We start from the raw sequence: 18103 nt of genomic DNA on the forward strand, positions 1-18103 counted from the left end.
GAAAAGGAGAAAGAAAAAAAAAAAAAAAGAAAAAAGGAGGGAGAAAAGGAGAGAAAGTCGGACTTGTTGCCGTGTTAAAACCTGCCCCCCACCATCGGCTTTTGTGATGAAAATGCTCAGGGACACTCCGCAGCTCCCGGGTCTCTCCCTTTGTCATTCAGGCTTTGCAAGGGAGAGCTCCTTTCTGTTTATTTACCAGCTCGGATCCCTTGTCAACACCTCACTTGACTGAGGTTTTAGCACCTTGGTGGGGTTTTGTGCTTTGCTTTTTTAACTCTCTCGGCCAAAGCTGTCTGGGTTTTTTTTTCTTTCCCCCTCCGAGCGCAGGCAGATCTTTTCTTCCCACCGAATTTGCAGGAATTCATCTTCTCCCGCAGGAAAACACCCGGCAGTGTCCCATCCAGCCCTTGGCACTGACAGTGATTTTTGGGGTGATTTTTGAGATATTTCACTACTCATTACTTCTCGTTTCGCCGTTTCCCGCCTCGTGGCAAAGCCCTGACCCAGCTCGTGTTCCCCTCTCCCGTCCTGCGGGACCGTGACAAATTCCCCACCGTGATATTCCGTATGAAACCGTTTTAAAATCAGCTTGATTCATTAAATAATCTGAAAACCAAATAAATAATCTAAACAATCTTGCCGCTCTGCACTCTTAAAACACATTTTAAAGGGTTTGGAGACCTTGACAAGGGCACTGTTGCAATGAGAGTAGACACTCCTGTGCTTTCAAGTTGTACCCTGAGTTCCTATTCCTGATTTTAATGTATCTTAATTAACTTGCTCTGTGGCTGAAGAGAAGGCACTCCAGTCTGGGTAGTTTTTTCAGTCCGGTGCTTGTCAGCAGCATAAAATAATCCCTGTTTAAAATGCATATTGATTTGCAAACACGAGGCTGAATCCCAACCTTCATCTGGGGCGATGGTATCACTTGAGTTTCAAAGGGGCGGGTTAGGAGCGAGTTCACAAAGGGATCAAATTCTGGTTTAAATTTTAAATTCGTTGCTTTTTTTTTTCTTTCCTTTTGTTTGCACCTGCAGCAGGAGTGTGGCCAGCCCTTTGAAAATGGCTGATTTGAATAGGATGTTAGAAAGGGATTAGAAAATTTCAACATCAGTGCATCGGTGATTTAATAAATAACTGTTTCTTTTATTGTTCCTTCTGTCTCATAAACACTTGTTTTTCCTCTCTCTTTCCCCTCCCCCCCCCCCTTAATCCAATGTATATCTCCACCCTCAAAAAACATAAAGAGAGATTGGATGGAGCAAAGTAAAGAAATTACAATTTTAAAGGCGGTCCTTATTCTAATTTGGAAGGAATCTTCATGGAATAATAGAATGGTTTGTGTTGGAAGGGACCTTAAAGATCATCTCATTCCAACCCCCTGCCATGGGCAGGGACACCTCCCACTAGCCCAGGTTGCTCCAAGCCCCCTCCAACCTGGCCTTGAACATCTCCAGACCCCAAAATCTTCCCCCAAATCCTTGTTCTGTTCCTGAGGTTTCCTTCTGAGAGCAGCAATATTCCATTTGTAGGGATGCTCAGGGCAATATTATTAATGCCTTAATTTCATTTTCTCCATTTGGGCACGTAGCTGAAGGTAATTAATAAAGCAGTTAATGAAAGGGGGGGCAGAAAACAAGGACCCCCAAAGGACATTTCATTCCAGCTGTCAAAGGCTCTCCACTTCCAAGGACATGAGATCCCTTTGGATGTGCACAGTTAACAAGGTGTCACCCTTTTAGACGCTGAAACTTGGCAAACATGGATATTTCCAGAAAAGGACGCAGGATTTACCTCCAGGAGCCAAAATACCAGACCCTAAACTGTCTCTCTCAAAGAAAACGGGTGATTATCATCATTATTATTCTCTTGGGAAGATTTTTTTTTTGTGCTCTGTTATTGACATGAATGGTTGGTTGTGTCCCTAAGAGCAGGTTTGGGCCCTAAAAATTATCAGCTTCCAGTGCTGATTAATAGGGTTTTTAATATGAATCTGGCCCGGAGAAATTCCACACAAGCAAACACACTTTGCACAGCCAGGGCTCTGGTTACGTGTGCATTTACTGAATTGGAGTCCTCAGGGGGAAAACGTCCACTGCTGAGTCTCCAGTTCTTGTTTTGGGTTATTTCCTCTCTGGATCCGGAGTTCTCAACGTGCCAGAAAAGCAGGACTGCTCCTCATGGGCTCAGGGAGTTACATTTGCCTTCAAATGGTCAGCTTGCCTTCAAAATAAATTGATTTTCCCCCAAATCTCATCCCATAAGGAAGATCCCAACTTATCCTTCACGGAATTCATTGTCCACCCTTGCCACAGCCCCGAGGGGAAGTTCTGGAGAAGATCATAGAATCACAGAACCACAGAAGGAATGGAAGGAACCTTAAAAATTATCTAATTCCAGCCCCTTGCCATGGGCAGGGGCATCTTCCACTAGACCAGGTTGCTCCAAGCCCCGTCCAAGCCGGCCTTGAACGCTTGTTGATGGTTGAAGGTGACCAACTCGGTGGGTTTAGGAGGAAAGGACAAGAAAAGGGAATATTTACCTGAACACAGACCTGGCAATGTCATCTTGGCTGCTGCTGCAGCCTGATAGGACTGGATGATCACGTCCATTCCCTTCTGACATCAGTTATTAGGGGAGATTTGGGTGAAACCGCTGTTATTTCTAATTAACAGCATCCCCCTCAGAAGACATTCTGCTCTTCCCCGGGGCAGAGGGTCAGGGCCAGGGGTGCTGTTCAGTGGTTCAGTGGGCAGGTGACAAGGCAGGAGCTGCCTGGTGACACCATCCCGGGGCACTGCTCGTGCCTGGAGGAGCCGAGGGAAGAGGTGACACCCACAGTTCACCCTCCCACCTCCCAGGGCAAGTCCCCGCAGTCCTTCTACCCACCAGGTCTCTCAGATACCCCCGTGTCTCCACCAGGGACACAGAGACGAGCCCCTTCCTCATTCCGGGCTCTGCCAGCTCCTCTGGAGAGGGGGAAAGGAAAGCAGAGTCCTGCTGCTGCGGGATGCGTTTTCCATCCCCGCTTTTTCCTCCCCAGGTTTGTTCTCCCGCTGCACCACTAGGTGGGCCAGAGCTACACCGGTGAGAGTCCTCCCTGTCCTGCGGGACGCGGGGAAGGCAGGTGGGTCCGCGGGATCCCCGCGGCATCCCAGGGAGCAGGAGATGGAGGGAAGGAGCAGGGAGAGGTGTCAGGGAGCCCCGGGTTTCCCCTGGAGTCTTGCTGCCGTCCAAGCCTTTGCAGGAGAGGTGTCCTGTCCTAAAGAAGGGACCATCCCGGGGGGAGGAATCCAGCTGGGACGTGACGTGTGCCAGGGAGGTCTCTGGAACGAAGTCACGTTACAGAGTGGTGGCAAAAGGAGCAGAACCCTCACCACCATCAAGCCCTAAGGGCACCTGCTGCCCTCCTAAAGGAGGTCACTGATGGCCAGGATGTGCCCAGCAGAGCCTGGTAGGGAAGAAACAGAGCCAGATCCAGAGCCTGCTGGAAAAACTGGAGGCACACACAATATGAGAGGGAATTCTCCTTAAAACAGCACTTTTTCACTCAAGGTGAGGTGACAGAAGTATAAAAGTCTGTCTGTGAAAGTCCAAAAGAAAGGATCATCACCCAGGACAGATCTGAAAGGGGCTGGTGCATCTGGTGCAGCTCTTTGGGGGCTCTGCCCCCCTCACACCCCTCACACATGCCATAGATGTCACCCTTCCTGCCCTCCTGGGGACATGCCAGCACTGGCATGAGCACAGCCCTCAGCCATCCTCCAATTCTCTTGTGAGCTCTGTGATCGAACAGTAACACATTGCTATAGATATTTTTTATGGGAATCCAGGAGAAGCCAAAATCCCAGTGTGCCACTGGCATGGAATAACCTGGGCACGGCCACAGCCAGAGGTGTTTTAGGCAATGCCAAATGCCTGCTGTTCCCTTTCATGTCTGCAGTTCCCTTCCAGTTGAGGACATGTCTTTGAAGCCTAAAGAGCTGAGAAATCCACCCAAAATTGCTCTTGATTTGCTCATTGCTATCAGGGCCTCTTTAGAGCCCGGAGAGAAGTTGCCTGTGGGCATCTCGCCCAACTGCAGATTAGGCACCAAGTCTAAAGCAGATCCCAAAGACAGAGGAATGCAGCTGCAGAAGGAATTCCCCCCACCTCCCACAGCCTGGGATCTGCTGGGCTGAGCTGCTCGGGGCTCCACAGCACCAGGGACCAACGTCCTGCAAGGAGGGTGGGACAGCAGTGAAGTCCTTTTAGGGTATTTGATTTCTAAAACCCCTCCAGCACCAGTCCAGCCTCCATTTCTGGGCAGGAGTGGCTTTTCTACAGCAAAGCCAGCCAGTCACAGAGACCTGGTCTTGACAAAGGGACACGAATTTAGCCCCCAAACCCACCATTTCACCATTTCTGCCGCTGAGTCACATCATGAGCCAGATGTTGCCCGTCTTCTGCCTCGTCCTCCACATCTGCTGAGGTGGATATCAACCCACCTTGTCACTGTTTGTACTGCTGGGAGCCCTGGTCAGGATGTATGGATGACATGCCTGAGGTGGATCTCGGTGTGCAAGGACCTTCAAAGTGAGAGAGGGGAGCAGAATGACACGTCACAAGCCAAAAGGCCGGTGGGAAAGCCTGACCTCCACCAACCCAGCACCCAGAAATCCAGGATCCCAATATTTATATGGTGTTTATATAAGAGGTTTAGTGCTCACAAGCATGTTTTGGTATCTGGGTCCCCAAATATCTGCAGCAGCTCCTACGTGCTCTCGGGGTTCCTCACCAGGGCTGCCCTGTGGGCATTTACTGGTGCTCCCAGTGCTCCCAACAAGCCACAGGGTGGGAGCATAGAAGGAAAAAGAAGCTTCTTGAGACAGAAGGAAAAGCAGGCAGTGGCTTTCTGACACTGCCATGGTGGCTGTCCCAGTTCATGGAGACCAGAGAAGGATGTGTGGGGAAGGCAGTGAGTGAACCTCAAGTGGGGAAGATCAACCACCTCCCAGTAAGATCCAGTTCCAGCTGCACTTTGCAAAATCAAATCATTAATTAGATTTTCCCGGTGGGATCTCAAGTGTGAAGGAGGGAAGGGGCAGAACTCTCTGGTGTCCTCCACTGAAATTAAGCAAAACCTTCTGCCCCACAAGGAGCCTTCCCAGGCTCGGTGTTGGCTCTCCATGAGGATCATCTTCCCATCCTGCAGCTGCAAGAAGCCTTCTCCACGCAGGGCAGAGGGGGAAGGAGAGCAAGAGGAGTGACACACAGAGTATTTGGGAAGTGTCACCTGCCTGGATCCCTCCAAACCTCTTCCCCTGGCCCCTGATCCCTTTCCAGAGACCTCTCTGGGGTGGGAGCATTGGGGATGTGCCTTTTTTTGCCCCTGGGTGAGCGCAGCTGGTCCCTGGTGGCACTGACTGCAGTCATGCTTCTAAATCCAACCCTCTGGACACACTCCAGAGGACCCTGAAGGTGCCAACTGGGCCTTCCTCCTCAGTAAGCAGGACAGCACCAGCCTGCAGTGCCTTCACAAGGCATTCCAGCTCTGGGATGATGAGTCCATGCCCTCCCATCCCCTTTTCCCCCTGTGCCAATTTGATAACTGAAGTTACCCACCCGCTCTGGCAGCAGGATTATCATGGAGTAATAAAATCCTGGAATGGTTTGGCTTGGAAGGGACTTTCAAGATCATCTCGTTCCAACCTCCACCTCCCCGCCGTGGGCAGGGACACTTTCCACTGGCTCAGGTTGCTCCAAGCCCTGCCCAACCTGGCCTTGGATGCTTCCAGGGATGGGCATCCACAACTTCTCTGGGCAACTTGTTCCCTCAGAACGTGCCCCTTGGACACCAAAGAGCAACATCAAGAGAGAAGAAGCCAAAGCCACGCTGCTGTCACCCCACTGAGGGTGCTGTCACCCCAGATCCTGCCCAGTGCAACATGGATGTCTGAATGATGCACAAATATTGGGGAAAAGGATGGGAAACAATGGATCAGCCTGGAGGAGCTTGGCCAGGTTTTGCACATCAGGCCCTAAATCAGCTGTGGGGAGAAAAACCCCGCAGATCCAAACGCCAGCAGTCCCACATCCCTAAGGCTGCCCTGCATCCCTAAGGCCCGTGGCAGCCTTTTGAGCGATTCTAATGGATTGCAAAATCTGCCCCTCGAAGGTCTGGGCTCAAAGGTAACTCTGATAACAGATAATTAATCAACGGGAGCGTTCCCGGGGATGGGAATGGCCATTACACACCCCTGCTCCCTTTTTATCAGAGTCATTAAAAGCAGTCGGTGGCAGAGGGAGCAGGGACGGTGCCGCTGAGGGAATCAATCCGTGTGTGTGTGTGTGTGTGTGTGTGTGTGTGTGCCTCCGACAAAGTGGATTATCTCCATCCTCCCCAAACAGCAGCTGCAAAGCAAAGAGGAAAAGGGAGAGTGGCTGAATTTGTACCTCCAGGTAAAGTTGCCTGGTGCTTCCTGGAGGGAGGGGCAGAGGCTTTGGGGGATGTTTAAACCTCTCCCCGGGAACAAAAGGACGGGGAGATTAGCTCGACCCCTGGAAGGGATGGATGTGTCCTGCCCCATCCTCCTCCCCCTCCATCCCTGCTTCGGCGGGACCCCCGCGCCCAGCCAGGGGCTGCTGTCTGAGGGTCTGTGTGTGTGTGTGTGTGTGTGTGTTCCAGTCTGCAGTGTGAGCAATTGCGCTTGAAAAGACGGAGAAATCCCCTCCTTTGAAAGTCGCAGTGTTTGGTTCTTTCCAGTAATGCTATAATTGGATGGGATTTTCTCTTAATACACAGGGAAAGTCCTTAAGATGATTTTTCACACACCACCACCGCCGCCGCCACCCTCCTCCTTCTCCTCATCCTACCTTATGCACTAAAAGCTCCCTCCCTCCAGCCTCTTCGGCTCCTCCGGGGTGGGGGAGCTGCTGGAGGAGGCGGTGGGGGGATGGATTTAATACACTCCGTATAATTGCGGCATCGACACCGCGGGGATTCGCTGGGAGAGCCGGGAAGAGCATCCGTTCCCCCTCTGGAAGCGGGAGAGAAGCCGCTCGCATCGACTGGAGCTCGGCTGCACGGAGCGATTAGATCTCGGAGCACTTGCCAGAGCTCACATTTGCAATCACTTGTCATCCAACCCTAAAGAAAATAATCAGGGCCCGACCCCTGCCAAATTCCCAATGATTTAAATATCCCCGAATGAACTGCATTTCTAGTATAATTTCACTAGAATGAATATATCTCTCCATCTCGCTCAACACAAACATATCTTTATATATATATGCATATAAAGCCCTGCGTGTGTGTAAATAGGAATATTCCCTACTAAGGGAAAATATATATGCAGCTCTTAATGAGAATGAAAGCGCATTTTGATTTGAGCTCATGCGAGGTTTGCAAGCCTTCCTCCAAGAAAGTCATTAAAAACTGTACCTCTCTTTGTTCCCTGGGAGCCACAGAAATTTTCTGATTCGCAGATAAAAAATGAAAAGAAACTCAAAGAAATAAATAAAATCTCATCCAGCTCTCTGTCTCCTCAACAACAAACAACAGTAAATAAAAAAAAGGCGACAAAAAACAGAAAAAAAAAAAAAAAACAGGCAGCGAGAAGCTGCGACAGCCCCCCCCCCCAAAAAAAAAATCATGTTAAGAGAGAATCGTTGTTGTTATTCCAGGGAGAAAATATCTCCACGCTCATCCAGTGCCTCCATCCCCTCGTTTTCGCCTCTCCAGCCCCCTTTCAAATGAGCCAGGGGAAGGGAAAGCCTGTCAGCTGGGTGACACTTGCTCCCAGATCCAGCAAGCTTTAAACAATATGTTCCAGAGGAGCAGCAAATCCAAGCACGGACCCACGATCGAGGAGCTCCGTCTTTATAATAACATTAATAATGATTTTTTTTTCCCTTTCTTTTTTTTTTCCCTCTTTTTCACCCCATCGAAAACCTGCGGATTTTTTTTTTTTTTTTTTGGACCCGTGGGATCCACCCCGAGTCACCCCCCACCACCGCCACTGAAAAGGGAGGAATTGGTACAATATGTAAAGAGAGAAATTAAAAAAGAGATCAATTACTAGTGCCCTGTGGGGTGGATCTGGTGGATGAAGTCGTTTGCAGCAGCGCCTTCGCAATGTCCGGGGCTGGAATTCCTGGAAATTGGGATGATCTGGATGAGCCTTGTTGAGATTTGCGTGGAAGAAGTTGATTTTTTAGCAGATGTCTTCAGTGGAGCCCTTGGATATCTGGCTGGTTGGACTGGTGGGGAAGGAGGGGAGGGGGGTGCTGTGAATGTCTGGGTGTAAATCCTGTTTTTTTTTAATAGAAAAAGGAGGAAAAAAAAAAAAAAGACAACAACCAACCCAAAAAGGAACGAACCGAAAGTTTCTAGAAAGTTATTCAAATACGTCCCGACCGTCACCGTGAGGAAATGGGGATTTGAGAAGAAGACAGAATGGCAAGGAGGAGAAACTGGAGAAAATAATAATTGGAAAAAAAAAAAAAAAAACTTTCACACTTTTTTTTTTTTTTTTTTTTTTTGCATTTTAGTAGCTTCGACCCAGGGAGTGAAATCCGGGCAGGTTGTTATAGCTACCCAAATCCACAGGGGTCCCCCCTGTCTATTTAAACCCCCTAAATCTTCCTTCCCCTTTTTAAAACTACATTTTATCCCTTGGCTTGTGGGCCAACGTGCCCCCTAATGAGTATTAAAACACTATCTCCTCGCAATTAGCTCATTCCTGACTTCACGCTCCTGATTGACAGAACAAGCCAAAGCATCAGAATTCTCCCTTTGGCAATAAGTGCTGATTGGGTCCTTTTTAAGAGAGCTACTTCAAACTTTTTTTTTTTTCCTTTTTCTTTTTTTTTTTTTTTTTTTTTACTATTTGCCTTCAGTGTCTTGGCTGAGAGAAGAGTTTTTTACCTCTCTGAGATTTTTTTTTTTTTTTTTCCTTGAGAGTAGTAGAGGAAGCGAGAGAGAGGATTTACCTGGTCGGGGTTGAGTTCACTTCATTTGACTTTTTTTTTTTTTTTTTTAAATTAGTGTTATTAGTAGTATTATTCTTATTATTATTATTAAAATAATCATCTGCCTCAGAAGAAAGGAAGGTTTTTGGCAACTCTGGTTAAAAAAAAAAAAAAAAAGAAAGACAACTTTTCATCAATGGCCTCTTTTGGATATTTCCTGTTTCTTTGTGGGTTGAGTCAGGCTCTGTCAAGTTACCCAATCTGGTGGTAAGTTTTATTCTTCTTCTTTTTTTTTTTTCTCTCATTTTCATTTATTTTTCCCCTCCTCTGTTTTCTCTGCAACCCCTGCGCTTAAGATGACTTGAAATTCTCCTTTCGTTGCCACTCAGCTAAAGAGGTGGGATTGTTCCAGCGCCAGCAAGTTCTTAGAACCTGCATTTCACCTCTTTTATTTATGCATTCACTTTGTTTATTTTGACTGGGTTATACCTGATCTCTCCTTCTCCTACTGTAAAAGAGAGAGAGCGAGAGGGAGCGATCGGAAAGTTATTTTTTTTTTAAGTGCTTTGATCCTCTCCTGTGAAGAACAAAAGGCGCTGCCTGAATTAAAGAGATAATGATACAAGTTGACATGAGCATTTCAAGGTGATTTCGAGCTAGTCAGGTGGAAGGAAAGGGGTGTGGGGGGGGGGAAAGGATGAAAAGTTTTGGGAATTTTTCCCCCCCCCCCTTCGCTTTAAGGAATATTTAGGGGGAAAAGGGGAAAAAAAAAAAAAAAAAAAAGAGGGGGGGGGAAATGAGAAGAAAGAGAAAGGAGGTGAAGGCTCCACAACCTGGGTGTTGGGAAGGCAGAGCAGGGAGCGGGGACGGCACTGGGAGAGACGAGCCCGGCGCGGGATCGGCGGGTCCCTCTCGCCCCTTTTCCCGGGGATAACGCACTTTTTTTGGGGGGGTGGGAAGGAGAGGAGGGAGGTCGCAGCTCCTCGAGGGGTTCTTTTTTTTTTTTGCCTTTTCCGCGCTTTTGCACCCTACGCCTTTAAGAGCCTTTTCTCTCTCACTCCCCCACAAAAAGCAAATGGTGCTGGGCAAGGCATGTAAGCGCACGATCTGCTCTAATTACCCCGCGGAGGTAATTGGGCTCGGGGAAGCCCGGGCGCGGGGAGGCTCCGCGGAGGCTCCGCCGGGTGGGAGAGGGGCTGCTCCGCCGGCGAACAGCTCGGAAGCGCCCACCGAACTAAACCAAAAATAATCCTCCTCGTAATAATTGATTTTTTTTTTTAAAAGTGCGTTTATTCCCTGCTCCTCCCTCCCCCCACACACCCCCCCCCCTCGCCCCCCAGCCGGTCGCGGGGTTCGGGAGGGATCCGTGCGGGATCCGTGCGGGATCCGTGCGGGATCCGTGCGGGATCCGTGCGGGATCCGCCGTTCCCCCCCCTTGCCCGGCGGTGCGGAGGTTGAGGGTGTTGAAGGCAGCAGCCTCTCCAACTATTTCAGGTATGTCTGAAAAAGCAGGGAATTCGTTGGGATGGGAGAAAAGCAATAAAATGCAAATGTGTTCTTGGGAAGACAGGCAGAGAGAGCACCTGGACGGGGAGTCATTAAAAAGCAATCTTTTATTCCCAGCCACCATCTAACTTATAATTAGAAACTCCGGTTGCATTCCTGATTGGAGAAGGAAGCGCATTCCTCCAATACCAACATAAATATTCCCTTGTCACCCGAGCGAGGGGAGCGAAGGGACCCCCCCCCGTCCCCGGTCCCCTGTCCCCGCTCCCGGAGCTGCGGGAGAAGCGGCTGTCGGGGGGGAAAAGGCTGGGAAGGAGGAGATGGAGAGAGGGGCAAGAGGTCTCCCTTTCCGAGCCGGGGGTATCAGGTGTGTGCAGGGGGAGGGGGGGCGGCAGCGGCGACACTTTGGGGTTTTTTTGGGGTGTTTTGTTTTTCTTTTCCGTCCTTCCCCGGTGCCAAGGAGCGGTTTTAGACGTTTCTTTCGCAAGGAGAAACCCCCCTTAGGCCATGGAAATGCAGAGGAGGGTTTGATTGGGGTGGGGGAGTCGGGGGAGAGGCCGGGAGCTGTTACATTGGCTGCCTAAATTCTCTCTCGCTCCCCACCACCCCCCACCCCTTTCTCCCTTTATTTATCCTCAACCTTTCCCTCTTTATTTATCCCCAAGCAAGATATAAACCCACGGCCACCCCCAAGGCTGGAGCAGCCCTGGAGACGTGGGAATCAGGGCCTGGAGGGTGGCACAGGGGTCCCCTGGGTACATCCATGCACATCCCAACATCGGGAGTAAAGTTCCTTGTCTCCTAGTCCAGGGCAGTCCCAAAACACCTGATTGAGTATCGTGCTGCTTTATTTTATTTCAATTTAATTTTCCCCTTGTCTTTCTCCGAGTTGTTTCTTTTTTGTGTGTGCGGTGTAGTGGTGTTATTTTCTTTTATGAGGAGAGGACCAGGAATTTTTTAGTCTGTCCATGCAAACAGCACCAATCCCATCTCAACCATCTCTGCCTAAAGCCTCCCCTGTGTCAGCTCGCAGTGATTTGATTGCTTTCAGCAGAAAATCTCTCACTGACCCTCCCCAAACTGTGTCCCCTCCCCAGTAATACTTTCTAATTAAAGAGTAAACTCATCCTGAAGCACACGGGGGCTGTGGAGAGTTACACTTGGGAGAAAATCGGTGCCAGAGCAGGGACTGAGAAACTGTATTTTCCTGTAGGTTTTGGTTAATTATTCTCCCAAAACAAGGGGAAATATAAAGTGTGCATTTGTCAGGGGGAGCAGGGGACGTGTCCCTGTTGCCCTGAGTTCTGTCCACCTCTTCCAGCTTCTTAGTTGGCTGAGCTGTTGAAATTCCTGTTCCCACCATGGCACGGGGGCACCTGTTTAAATCAGGCCAAGCGGCGCTGGCGGATCCGGGTGCCTGGAATCTTTGGGAAAAGTTCGGTGGAGCCAAAGGGAGACGATCCCTCAGAGCAGGGATGCTCCCGTGCTCCATCCACCGTCCTTTCAGGGATGAGGGAGGAGGAGGGGGAAGCAGTGGGAGCTTCTTAAAAGCAGAAAACAAGGTATTTACAGAGCGGGATAAAAGAGGTTTTCAAAACAACGATTTAAAAGTGATAAAGGCAGAGGGACCAGCTCCCTTTGGAAGTGATGTGCCGAGTTTTTAGGGATGTGCTGACGTGATTTATTGTGCCACGGTAACCCCGTGGGACCTTCTCCAGCACAGCAGCAACTGAGCTGCTCAACCTAAAGGAGCTACTGGGAGCAGCAACAGGCTCTTCCACACCCAGGGGGCCAGATTAAGAGCAAAAATGTGTTGTTTTTTGGCGTTTTTTCTTTTTTTTTTGTAAGTGTTAGTGCTGTTCATTTTTAGTGTTGTTAAAAAAAAAAAAAAAAAAAAAAAAAAAAAAAAAAAAAGAAGAGAGAGATTGGAATGAATGAAGGAAGACTTAGGAAATTCAGAAGCAGAATTCGTGGGTAAGGGAGGGTTAGATGTAACCTGTTCCCTGTCCTGTGGGAGTCTGGGGTCCATGTGGAGTCACAGTAGCAGCATTAACAAAATTAAAACTTTTTCCAGATAATTTGTACTGCCTTGACTGACTCCACATGGAACAGAAAAAAAAAAAAAAAAAGGCATTTTATGTTATTTATTTTATTGTTTGATCAGTGGTGTCTGGCCTGACTTGGTCTGAACACAACCAGAGTGCAAGAAATGATTCAGAAGGGAGAAGGGTTTGGTTCAGGAGGGGAAAAAAAACAGCAACAAAAATTAACACAAAAATTCTGTGCTGGGAATCTCCACTTCCAGTAACCCAGGGTGGTGGTGCGAGGGGACATAATCCCAGGAGAGACTCTTTGGGCTGAATTAAATGTTAGCTGGCATCTGAAATGTCATTTTTCCTGGGTGTGAGGCAGCTTGAGGTTTGCTGGGGATGTGCGTGGTCGAAATGTGTGACTGGAGAGGGGCTGGAAGAGGATGTCTCATGGGAGGAGATGGGCACTGGCTTGGGATCTGATGTGGTGGCATCACTTTGGAGCAGGAATATCTGTCCCTTCCTGTATTCTGCTGGTCGTGGTGGGGCTCCAGTTCCCTCTGCTGCTCCCTGTAACACCCCTGTCACACCCAGAGCGGGGTGGGATGGGATCACCCCAGAGGAGGTGAGCTGGGAGCACCAGTGTCTGAGTGGACAGAGTGTTCCTGGAGATGCCAGGCTGCTCTTTGGAAAGAGGACATGAAGGATGTGAGGATGTGTGTTGGAAACCTTTCCCTGGCTTTGCTCTTGCTTGTTCCCCACCACTGGTCCCAGCAGCTCTGTCGGGTTTGCTCATCCACGTAGGATAAAGCTGGAAAAGCCTGTGATGTTCTGCAGGATCCACTTTACAAGAGGACTGGGGAGGATGATCCAACTGATTTTTCCATCCCTGTTTTTGCAGTTCAGGAGGTGTCAGTGCAAGGGGAGCGGGGCGAGAGGGATCTTTGCCCACAGGCACACGAGTAATCCGGTGGCATTTTTCCAGCCACACTCCAGTGCAGCAGCTGAGCCTGTCCCTGGGTGGTGGCATCGTGCACAGGGGAAGTCCTGGCTCATGCTCTGGTCCAGGTCTCTCCTGGGATCTGTCCCCCTTGAGGTGGGTGGAACAGCCCCTGACTTACACAGGGAAAAGCCAGGCCAGGTTCTGGATCCCGTGAGAAACACGATTCTCCTTCTCCTTAAAGCTGAGCCTTGGCAGGCTCCGCTCTGGAGAAAGCAAAGCTTAGTTTGGCAGAGAGCAGCCTAACATGATGATCCCTCTTTAGCCAGGAGGGAGGCAGAGCCCTGGAGGGTCACCCAGGGGACAACCTGGGCTGTGTGTGCAGCAACCAGGGCTCCTAAAGCAATCCCTAGATCTGGGAAGCAGGAACTGCATCTCCCCACTTCCCTTCTCCGTTAGCTGGGAGTGAGGATTTTGACATTTTCAAGGTGATGACATTCCTGTCCATCCCCTCCCCTCCTGCAGTGAAGAGATGTTAAAGTCCATCAGCACACAGTGCAATCCCTCCACATGTGGCTCTCTCCCACCCTCGCCCCAAGGCTTGGGAATTGTCTTTACGCAGATTTATCTGTGTTACAACAGGACCTGACGTGGCCCTGCTCTTCCAGGCAGTGTATAATCATGGAATGTTGGTTCAGCCTGTGCTCAGGTACCAACTCACCCACCAGTTTGGATTTTCAGGAGGGCAGGACGGGTGATTTGCACCCAAACTTCAGTGGGGTGGAGGGAACTGGGTCAAGGGGATCTTGCTGTGTGGATGTAAGTGGTAAAAAACCAGCTCTGGCCCATTCCATGCATAGGGTGTAGCATGCAAAGGACAAGGGAAGTTATTTCCCACCTCCCTTTTTCATGGAGAAACAGGCACCAATGGTATTTATGTTGCTCCTGGCACAGCCCAGGCATGGAGGAGCTGTTTGCTGAGATTCAGTGACTGGACCAAGCTCACACAAGAAGGTTTTTTCCCAGCAGGAACTGAAATTTTTCAAGGTCTTAGCAGGAAGCCCCTGTTTCAAACCTGGGGAAGGCTGGGACTCTCCCAGAAAGCCCAGTGTGTGGTGAAGAAAATCCCTCATCTACTCAGATTTCAGACTCTTTTTACTAAATTGTGTTGTCCTGCTACGTATTAATTGATTTGCTTCTTTCAATTTTAAGAGGACTTTTAGATAAGTTACCCTGAAAACCAGCCATGAGATATTCAAAGCTTTGGATGAAGGCATTGCATCAAACTGTCTCCTAACTAAGACAAGGAAAAGTGAACAATTTTGCTCCCCAGCCCTTTTCTGGTAACCCCGGAGGTGAAACATGTCCTGTCCAGGCATTTGAACACCTCTGAGACTTCTTATCTGGAAACTTCTGAGCATTTGGAATCATAGAATGGTTTGGGTTGGAAGGGACCTTTTAAAGGTCATCTAGTCCAATCCCTCTGCAATGAGCAGGGACATCTCCAACCAGAGTAGCTGGAACAGGGGGCTGGGCGTTGCATTGCTTTCTGTTGGCCAAAAAAAAAGGCTTTTTGACCGTTCCCTCTAAAGATTCAACCTTGATTTTTGCTGGGAGTCCATGGTTTCTTCTAGGAGAGGAAAGTCAAGGACTGCTGACTGTACCAGGGGAAAGCAGGCTGAGTCACTGGTGTCTCCATCCCGAATCTCTGGGATCCCTTTCCTGCTCGCATCCCGCTTCCCGCGGGATGAGGCAGCTCCGCTCCAGCCCTGCGGCGATGCTGCCGCTTTTCCAGGCGGGGATTGCCACCCTCTGCACCAATTCCTGCCTCTCTGGTTGTTATCATGGGTGCAAAGCAGCGGGGGAAGGAGTTCGTTCCGCGTTAGACCCCACGAGGAGCACAGATTTTTTTTTTGTTTTCCCTTTGCGCGTTTGGTTGCGCAGGAAAATCCCAGCGGGACAATCCCGGGATGATGTGGCCGCTCAGCTTTCCTCGAGTGCGTGACTCAAACAGCCCGGCCGCATTTCAAAGGGCTTTATTGGGCTTAATGACAGCACTTCACGGGCCTTGCTCAAGTGTGTCGAGGGGGGAATCCTCCGGGCACTGAGTCAGGATGCTCCCTTTGGACAGCTGAGCTGTTCCCGGGATGGTGAGAACGTTGGGTGTGAGCTCACAGCCTCCTCCCTCCAGTCCCACCAACATCCGTGCTGAAATTCCCTTCCAAGAGCAGGACCGGGCTCAAGATCCTCCTCTGAATCCCAGAGGAGACCCTGTGGGGTGTAGCTGGGAGGAGGAGCACGCAGGAGGTCTGGAGATCGTGGCTGAAAAGGAGGAGGTTCAAAACAGGCACCCGCTGCCTTCTGGTGATGTGGAGCTTGGTGCCTTCTGGCCAGTCAGGTGATGGCCAGTGCTGGGGTGATGTTACCAGTTAAACCCACTAAAATACAGTGGAAAGGAAGGGCAAAGAGCAGGGGGAGAAGTGTTGGGCAGAGTGTTTTTGCCTTCTTCACACGCGGGATGAGGCAGAGCCCCAAGGCTGCAGCAAGAGCGTTCCCAGCCTAAAAGGTCTCACTAAACCCACCCATCTCTGCTTTGCTGCCACCACTTAGAGCCAAATGAAGACCCAGAGCCAAGACAAATTCAGTGGGACTGAACACTGCAAGGAGAGGAATAGTCAGGGATGCTCAGCCTCCCATGGTGTATCCATCAGGGCATTGTTGGATCAGACCTAAGGTTGGTCTTGCAGAAAAGCCACCCCTGAAACTGTGCCAACTGTTTCCATCTATCCCAGGCTGTTCATGATGCTTTTCTCCCCTTCTGTCCCTTCTTCCCTTCTGTAAAAATGGAGGGATTTGCACCAAGCCATGTTGTCACCTTTGCACAACACGTAAAAATTCATCAGTTCGTGGGTTTGCTCCAAATTCTACTGGAACTCGCAAAAAACAGGGGGAGGGAGGAAGAACTGATACATTAACTCCCTTTTTCTGAACTCCTAACATAGGGCACAGTTTTTCAAAGCAGGCTGGGAGCCCGGGCAGAGCTGTTCTGCATCACAAAGGTGTTGTTTGTCTCCCTTCCTGGTTTGTCACCTGCATATTCACAGTCCCCTTCCCACTTGGATGTTGCTGCTGCTCAGAGGGAGCTTTGCATTTGTGGAGGCTGAACCATCAAAGGACTTCAAGGTGCCTTTGGTCTCCTGGTGTCAATAATAGCCAGTTATGCTTTGTATTGGTATGGTGAGAATTATTGGCAGGGGTGCTGTGGCTCTTTTCCAACGTGGATATTCCTCCACACACTGTTGGTGTGAAATGCTTTTCTCCTCTGGCATCTTTCAACACTCTCAGGCCTCACCAAGGTCACGTTGTAGCACCGTGGGCTGGTTCCCTTCTTCCATCACCGGCCTCACAAGGTATTCCAGGGGTCTGGGATGGTCTGGGATGGTCATTTCTCCCATTCCAAAGGGCTCTGTAGGTTCAAAGGGTATTGGAGCAGGTTTGCCTGGAAGGCTCAGAGAGTATCTCAGGGGTTCCTTGAGCTCAGACCGTGGTAGACCCTCACATTTTAGGCCTGGCCTCGTGTTCATCCCAGGTTTGGGAACTCTCCTGGTTGCCATGCATCATTCCCAGTGTTCTGTTTAAACACACCCTCCTGGAAGGACATCCAGGCCAAAAACGAAGGTGTCCAGGTTCCCTTAAGGAGCCCCTGCATAGGTTCTACTGCCAGTTAAGATATTTGGTGGCATCCTGGATGTCCCCAGAGGCCTGGCAGGGATTGTCCACAATCCACTGATGACCTGCCCCTTTCTCAGCAAGAGATGGAGGCCCGAAAACCCCGGAACATCTCAGTGGCACTTCATGTCTGTCTGCAGGCAACTGAGCAAAGCCTTAGGGTGGAATCCACTTCATCTATTACATCTGCAATTTTGGTGTCTCCACCCTAGCCAGGAGCTCTTGGCTCCTTTCTGTGATGGGGAGAAGTGGGAAGTTTCTTATGGTGCAGTTCTTTGACTGAACTTGACTGGTTAAATCCTGTGGAGCAGCTGAGGAAATCAGCTCAGAAATATCTCCACCACTGTCATCCAGGATTATACCCAACACAGGGAATCCTCCTGGAGGGTTTACTCACTTGCCTATTTCCTCACTGTTAAAATCTGTAATTCCCATTGCCTGGCATCATTTCACATGGCTCAAATCAGGGACTTTTTCTCCACTATTTTCCTGTATTTTAATAAGATCTGCAGTGCCCACTGGTGAATTAGAAGGGGTGCAGCCATTGCAGGAACATTCACTCCATCCAGACTGGTACTAAAACCCTCCAGACCTCCTCTCTCCACAACAAATCCACACCAAGTGGTATTTTGTCATGTCTCAGCCCAGCTGCTGAAAGCCTGAGCAGCTTGAGTGTTTTGAAGCTTCCCCTGTAACATACCTAATCCTACCTCTAATCCAGGACTCTCTGGAGCATAAATCCATTTTCCTCATGCTCCTTATCCTCAAACACATCCAGAGTCTCCCACCATCCTCCAATCACATCCACAAGTCATCACCTCAAGATTGTAATAGAATTTTATCCTTAAAAACTTTTTAAAATGAGATCTGAAGTGGTGTTCTTGTGTTCCTGTCACAAATTATCTCAGCAGAAGGACATGGCCACTGATTAATGCAAGACCTGTAT

General features: G+C 49.6%; 1 protein-coding gene across 1 annotated transcript in view; it reads left to right on the top strand.

Annotated features, from left to right (window-relative positions):
- The first annotated feature begins 9040 nt into the window (after window positions 1–9040).
- LOC113986844 (protein Wnt-3a) overlaps window positions 9041–18103 on the top strand; it is an 88023-nt gene continuing 78960 nt past the window's right edge. The window contains exon 1 of the mRNA XM_027718918.2: window positions 9041–9219. Coding sequence (XP_027574719.1) covers window positions 9149–9219 — 71 coding nt within the window. The 5' untranslated portion in view covers window positions 9041–9148. The remainder of the gene's footprint in view (window positions 9220–18103) is intronic.

The sequence above is a fragment of the Pipra filicauda genome, unplaced genomic scaffold (assembly GCF_003945595.2).
Source record: "Pipra filicauda isolate LSUMZ 115617 unplaced genomic scaffold, ASM394559v2 scaffold612_size220267_pilon, whole genome shotgun sequence".
NCBI classification, from domain to species: Eukaryota; Metazoa; Chordata; class Aves; order Passeriformes; family Pipridae; genus Pipra; species Pipra filicauda.